This window comes from Galeopterus variegatus, unplaced genomic scaffold (assembly GCF_000696425.1).
Source record: "Galeopterus variegatus unplaced genomic scaffold, G_variegatus-3.0.2 Scaffold1634, whole genome shotgun sequence".
Lineage (NCBI taxonomy): Eukaryota > Metazoa > Chordata > Mammalia > Dermoptera > Cynocephalidae > Galeopterus > Galeopterus variegatus.
In genome coordinates, this window is record NW_007727745.1 from 122,490 (window position 1) to 129,916 (window position 7,427).

Below are 7,427 nucleotides of genomic sequence, written 5' to 3' on the forward strand. Positions count from 1 at the left end.
GAAATTTTCCCCCAACCCCCCCTTTCTTTGGGAAAATAAAAAATTTAAAAAAGGGTTTTTTTTTTTTTTTTTTTTTTTTTTTTTTTTTTTTTTTTTTCCGTGTCCGGCAACGGATCGCAACCCTCAGTGTTGCCCCCGCACCGGACGGGGGACCGGCAACGGGATCGCAAGCCTCGGCGTTGCTCCCTCGCCTCGCTCAGCCAGTGAGCGGGAGCCGGTCTGTATGTGGGATCCGAACCCTCGGACGGGAGCGCCGCCGCGCTTCCCAAGCGGCGCACTATCCAGTGCGCCACCGGGCCGGCCCCTGAAAAAGAGGTTTTATGAGGGAAGAGTAGAAGGCCAAGAACTGAGGCCCTGAAACCAAGGAGAGTGGTCAGCACTGCTAAATGCTGCGGAGAGACTGTGGAGGACGTGGCATGATGGAGAACTGGGGATGACTGACCAACGTGTCTGCGGTGCCTGAGCATTAGAGGAAGAGACACACAGCACACACACGGCACTCCCTCAGGAAACCTGGCCAGCTGGAAGGCATTATAGATTGAGGCTCAGCCAATATTACTCCTTCTAGGACAGCTTTGTGTTAAAATTATTGAACCCAAACATCTGGGCCTGTGGGATGCCAAGAAAAAGGAAGTATAAGTGCCACAGTGAAAGCTCAGTTTGGAATCTCAGGTGAGCTGCTGAAAAAAATGCAAAATGCAGCCCACTCTAGATCTTCTAGGGCCACTGCCACTTTGTTGGATTATTTAGGCCTTTTGCCTGACTTTCTTCTGTTCTATGTGTGTTTTGTTTTTGGGGTGGTACTTCTATTGGAGGATTGAAAGGGAAAGGAAGGTGGACCTCCAACCAGGACATTTTGCTGGCTTTCAGTAGTCCTGAGTAACATGGTTGAAATGAGATTGGAACTACAGCCCAGAAGGAAGATCTTTTAATTATCTGTTAATTCAAATTGTCTGGTTGTTTCCACTTTGCCAAGTTCATGCAGGGTCTGGTACCACAATCAAGGTTGGCTGTATTCTCTTTCCCAAGGAGCAGCATGGAAGCCCATGCAAGGGTGTGGTGGTCAGTTTCTTGCAGTCTTCTAACTAAACCCAACTCATATCCTGTTGCTGGTGGATGTGAAGTAGTGTCCTTTTAGTCAAAAGAGGATGATGACAATAACCCCTCATACCTGTACAGTTTGCAAAGTAACTTCACATGCATCAGCTAAATCTTTAATGAGCCTGGGGAAGTAAGTGTTCCCCACATGCTTAGTAAGTGGCAGAAGCTGCAATTCAAACCCATCATCTCTGACTCTGAGTCCAATGTCTTTCAATTACAAACCAGCCTGCTAATTTGTTGTTGGCAAAAACTTTTCTGAAGCCCACTTAACCCTATTCTGGCTGCATGGAAATTAATGAGACTTCAAGAGTCTCGTTGCACTAAGAAGCAGAATTATGTAGTAAGGAAAGAATGTATGTGTGTTTTTGCTTGCTGGTGACTTTGTACAGAGTGCTGCACCTGAGCCTTGGTGTCTTATCTGTAAGACGGGGATGAGGGCCATCTTGAATAGTAGCCAGAAGGTGGTAAACCTATGCAAAAGTGCTGGCACAATGGCTGGCAGGCAGTAATTATTCAGTGGTGTCAGCACTCTTCCATCCTTCACCTCACCAGGTCTTTCTGAGCCCAAAGACCTCAAAATTGAGCCCCTCCAGCTCGGGTCTTTGTTCTGTGATGAGGAAACAGATGGACAAGATGTGGCAGAGCCTGACCATTTTCCATGACATCAAGCACAAAGCCAAGAGATACGCATCAAAGTCCCATAAGATTCCTTTTCCCCATTCCTTTGGTGGCCTGTCCTGGGTAATACCATCCCCACCTTCCCTGAAGTGAAGTAAAACTTATCCTAGGACTACATCCTTGAGATTCCGAGATCAGAAAAGGCCCTTAGTCTGGAATTGTGGAAAATAACTGAAAATGTCTTCTTACTCCCTCCCCAAAGCCATATCCATATCCTGAGAGATGTTATAAGCTTGGAGGCAAGTACATACTACAGTGCCACACTGACCCCTCCTCCCGGCCTTCATCTTTCCCGATCCCATTCTTTGATTCCCCCACTGTGTGGTAAGAGGCCAGTTTGGTCACCAGCACTCTTCCCCACTGCTGGAGTTTAATCTGTTTTCAGGGACCTCTTCTGTCCAAAGAGAGATCTCTACAGGAAGTGGCTCCCCAAGGCCAGAAGAGGACCGGTCCTACAGGATTTACCCAGACTGGAATTTCAAATGCCTGTGGAGCCAGACAGGTAAAGTAAATGAATTAAGAAGGTGGCCATAATTCAATGGAGAATGGTGAGGACTGTGGTGAACCGGTGGGCACACTGAGCTCTGCCCACTGTGGCCATCCCACCTCCTCCCATTTTCTGCAGATGCTAGAAATCCAATTTCCTTTTAGGTGAAACATCCTGGTTTAAAAATGCTCATTTTGAAACGTTCCAAAACATAATGTTTTAAAAACAAAAGTCTGCTTCTCCCTCGTCGCCAGCTGTGGTCCTAGTCTGTGCCACGCTATGGATGAGCCCCAGTAGTTCCCAGCGCCGCCTCCTTTTCCGGGCCTGGCCCCTCTTCTCTCTACCTCCGCTTCTTTCCACTCTCCCAAGCTCGGGCTCACATTCTCTACCGGTCTCTCCTCTCTTCCGGGGGCGTCGCAGCCTTTCCCCGCATCCTCCCGCCCCGGGCGCTCCCGCGCAGCTACAGAGGAACTGCTGGAAAGATGCTCTCTGACGGAGCCCCACTTTTAGCCCGGGGAACCCCGGGCCGCCTGAGGGAGGGGACAAGGCCTCGCCCAGCGGACCCCCTCCCCAACCGGAAAAACTGGGCCTCACCCTCGGGAACTCCAGGGTGGGGATGGGCGTAGGGGACACCTCCCAGAAAACTCCAGAAAACCCTAATTCTCCCAGTGGGCTGAAGAGGAAAGGGAGGACAGGGTCAAGGGACGCGACGGAGCTGTGTGGTTTCCGGATGGGAAACCCCAGCCATTCAGTCACTTCCAAAGCAGTCGATTCCCTGGGGGAAGCGCCGGGGGCACGGGGCGGCTCCCCAGATCGGCCGCGCGCGCAGCTGCGGTCGTCACTGCGCTCCCCGCCCCTGCTCCGGGATGCCCCCCTTCGCTCTCGGCGCCAGACCCAGAGCAGGAGCTCCGCCCCCAACGCGCCGCCCCGGCCCCAGCCCCTTAAAAGCCGGCGCACACCGCCCTGCCGCGCCCTGCCTGCCGCGCCTCTCTTTCTCTGTAGCTCCAGCCGCAGCCATACGCCCGGCCCTGATCCCGGCACCATGAGCTTCGGCTCCGAGCACTACCTGTGCTCCACCTCCTCCTACCGCAAGGTGTTCGGGGACGGCTCTCGCCTGTCCGCGCGCCTCTCCGGGGCTGGTGGCGCAGGCAGCTTCCGCTCGCAGTCGCTGTCCCGCTGCAATGTGCCCTCCTCGGCCGCCTGCTCCTCGGCCTCGTCGCTCGGCCTGGGCCTGGCCTACCGCCGGCCGCCAGCGTCCGACGGGCTGGACCTGAGCCAGGCGGCGGCGCGCACCAACGAGTACAAGATCATCCGCACCAACGAGAAGGAGCAGCTGCAGGGCCTCAACGACCGCTTCGCCGTGTTCATCGAGAAGGTGCACCAGCTGGAGACGCAGAACCGCGCGCTCGAGGCCGAGCTGGCAGCGCTGCGGCAGCGCCACGCTGAGCCCTCGCGCGTCGGCGAGCTCTTCCAGCGCGAGCTGCGCGACCTGCGCGCGCAGCTGGAGGAGGCGAGCTCGGCGCGCGCGCAGGCCCTGCTCTTTTTAACACCGTTAGCGAAACAATGGTAGGGGCGCTGTCCACGGTGCTGATCTCAGTTCTTCCCATCTCAGAAATGTCTCTCCCGCCTCATGTCCCAGTTATGAATCTCTAGGCAATTAACTGCTTTGATTTTTTTCTTCTGCAATATCAAGACATCAGTCTTGTGTACCTGCAATCAAAGGTCACCTCACGGACAGCATCAATTTTCGCTTTCATGGATGGTTTAGCACTTAACAAAAACCACTTAATCTGCTCAGCAGCCATGAGGTCCCACTTGAAAATTTCCATTTCCTTAACATTTTTCCATCCTACGTGCATGTGCTAAATCACACAGATGGTGTCTTTGTTATAGGACATTTATTTTTTCCCATTTTTCCCTGTCTTCTGGCTGTGGCTAAGCCAGACCTGAGCTCGGCGCTGAGGGAGATCCGCGCCCAGTATGAGTCCCTGGCCGCTAAGAACCTGCAGTCAGCCGAGGAATGGTACAAGTCCAAGTTCGCCAACCTGAACGAGCAGGCAGCGCGCAGCACCGAGGCCATCCGGGCCAGCCGCGAGGAGATCCACGAGTACCGGCGCCAGCTGCAGGCACGCACCATCGAGATTGAGGGCCTGCGTGGGGCCAATGAGTCCTTGGAGAGGCAGATCCTGGAGTTGGAGGAGCGGCACAATGCTGAGGTGGCCGGCTACCAGGTAAGGGTCGGGGCGCTGCACCGGGAGGGGCGTCCTGTCCTCTCCCGCGCGTACCTGCGCTCTCTGGTTAAATTGGGGTCCTAGGAACTGAGGGGAGGGTAAAGGAGGGAAGAGAAGAGCCCCGGTTGGAGGCATCGGCAAACAAAGAGCCCTGGAGTCTCCACTGTTAATTTTAGGGTCTTCTTTCCCGGCCCCTCATGTATGTTCCTCTTCGAGCCTTTCTAAGAAGCCCTTAAACTTCGGAGTCCGAAAATCTCACTATGCCTCTCTGTCAGCAAGTGGGCGTACACACACTGGCGACCTGGAGAACAGTCCCCCACCCAAAGTGGGAGTGATTCCAAACGGAGGCAATTTACAGCCTCCCCACGGTCGGCAGCGCTGTCTCGGCTATCTGGCTTGTTTGGCTGGCTTTGAAAGGCTTCCCGTGCGCCCTGGAATTGATATTCACGGAGTACGGTCTGCCTCGGGTTGAAGAATGCTGTACTGAAACCGGAAAGAGTCCTGTCCTATTTTCTTGACTTTTGCCCTCGAAGGAGTAGAGGTTGGGAGCCAGCTAGCTGGGTGATGATTGATATAGTAACAACTGCCCCGTTCTACCTCCCCCGACACACAGACAGTTCCAATGTCGACCTTTTTAGTGACATTTCTTCCCAAAGCAAGCTTTTTAACACCGTTAGCGAAACAATGGTAGGGGCGCTGTCCACGGTGCTGATCTCAGTTCTTCCCATCTCAGAAATGTCTCTCCCGCCTCATGTCCCAGTTATGAATCTCTAGGCAATTAACTGCTTTGATTTTTTTCTTCTGCAATATCAAGACATCAGTCTTGTGTACCTGCAATCAAAGGTCACCTCACGGACAGCATCAATTTTCGCTTTCATGGATGGTTTAGCACTTAACAAAAACCACTTAATCTGCTCAGCAGCCATGAGGTCCCACTTGAAAATTTCCATTTCCTTAACATTTTTCCATCCTACGTGCATGTGCTAAATCACACAGATGGTGTCTTTGTTATAGGACATTTATTTTTTCCCATTTTTCCCTGTCTTCTAAGGTACTGTGAAGGTATTGATTGGCTCTTTCCTTGCAACAAAGGCCACTGCATCTTCAGTTTTACTATATAGGACATACTGGGCGTGTGATCACAAAGGGCACAGAGGCAGGAGACAGTGAATAAAAAGTGTAGGAAAAAATCGAAATAGTGTGGTTCAGTTTCAAGGTACAATTAAAGCTCCTTTGAATACACTGCTAATAATCCAGGAGCTTGAAATAATTTATTCTAGCTAGAATTGAAGTTTACATTTGATTAAACTAATAGAATTTAGAAACATTCATAAAATAGAACCCAGGAGATAATAAAATAGAAAGGGAGTGAAATCTCAAAAGTATTATATTAGTAAGGAACTAAAGAATTATTATTCATGTACAGGTATTTGTTCATTACAAATGACTGCCTTGGATAAAGGAAGAAAGCCTGATTGGACTATTTGTTTTGGTTAGTTTGGTATTACAGTATTATGAAAATGAATACTTCTATTCTGCTTCAAAATCTGCAACTTGAACTTTTCACTATGTGGCCTAACTCCTGGATGGCCTTAATTATCATCACATTTGGTTAACTGAAACTGCATGTTTTCTTCCAGAAGCCTCAAAGGATGAGCTAGATGGTCTTCTGCAGGAATAGCCCAGTATTTCTACAAAAAGGATAAGTTACCCAGAACTGCGAGCTGAATTGGGCTTTGTCATGTCCTCTGTTTGCTTGTTATTGTCCCTGCATTCTAAGAGGTAGTGACAGCATTGTCTGGCTTTTTTTGTTTGCCATAAAAGGCTTTCAGCATTAGACCATAGTAGGGTCATGCAGACATGGTCTGCAGGAAACAAGAAAACAACAGAAACTGCGGCATCTGCAGCTCTGCAGTGCTGCCCCCATCAGTGTTGGCCTTTGTAGTCTCAGAGGACCTGCCAGTGAGTGGAAGAGGAGGTCAGACAACAGAAAGCTATTTTCTACCCCTTGGGACCTAAGAATGAGGTGGGGCTCATATCCTTACTTGCAGATCCTGAAGGCCTGAAGCCACAAGGGTGTTCTCTGGCTGTCTCTCTAACAACCTTAGCAGTGCGGATCAAGGTGAAAAACCTCTCTCCACAGTGAGATTCAGCCATTGTTTTCTCCCCGCATCCCGCCTTTCTCTGCAGTAATAGTAGGCTGTTCTCTTTCTTCTACTTCAGAGATTAGTGGTAGGCCCATTTTCCTTTGCAAGCTTGGAACACTCTAAGAGACACAGGCCCCATTAAAGTCACCTTTTCCCTGCCCCCGAGATCTGATAGCCTATTTGAGGAGAAAAAGCTTATCACACTTTTGGAAGTGTAAAGAATGATTCAAGGTGACATAGTTAAGTACACAATGGTATATGAGAGAGTCTGAATCAGGCAAAAGGAGAGATTAGGAAGAGCTAGGGCTATTGTCTTCAAAAGCCAAACACAACCACCCTCTACATGAAAAGCTGAAGGCTTTTCCATTTCTGACTCAGGGCAATTCTGGTCCCTACATAGTCACTTCGGCACCATTAGAGTCTCAGTTTTGCTAAGATATCTAAGGACAGTCTTAAAGGGTATTGGGGGTCCCAGACCTGTATAATGGTCAGTCTTGTAAAGTTGAAGCTTTCCTTGAAAGACCTTGCTGAACAATCAAGATCACTGCTGGCTAATGTTCTCCAGGGAGATGAGCCAAGTCTGCCCTCTTCTCTCCAATATGAGATTGGAGTAATTAAATAGCGGGAAGGGCCTAGCCCCTTGGAGATTGGGGGTGGCAGTAGCTGCATATAAATCTATAGCTTGATAGATCCATTTCTGAAATTAGAATCTAAGAAAAAAGCTATATATATATATATATATATATATATATATATATATTTTTTTTTTTTTTTTTTTTTTTT

The 7,427-nt window shown here is 49.8% G+C and overlaps 1 protein-coding gene across 1 annotated transcript in view; it reads left to right on the forward strand.

The window, feature by feature from the left end:
* Positions 1-3,300: 3,300 nt before the first annotated feature.
* INA (internexin neuronal intermediate filament protein, alpha) overlaps positions 3,301-7,427 on the forward strand; it is an 11,367-nt gene continuing 7,240 nt past the window's right edge. Inside the window, 2 exon segments of the mRNA XM_008578129.1 lie at positions 3,301-3,898; positions 4,068-4,497. Of these exon segments, the coding sequence (XP_008576351.1) occupies positions 3,309-3,898; positions 4,068-4,497 (1,020 nt within the window). The 5' untranslated portion in view covers positions 3,301-3,308.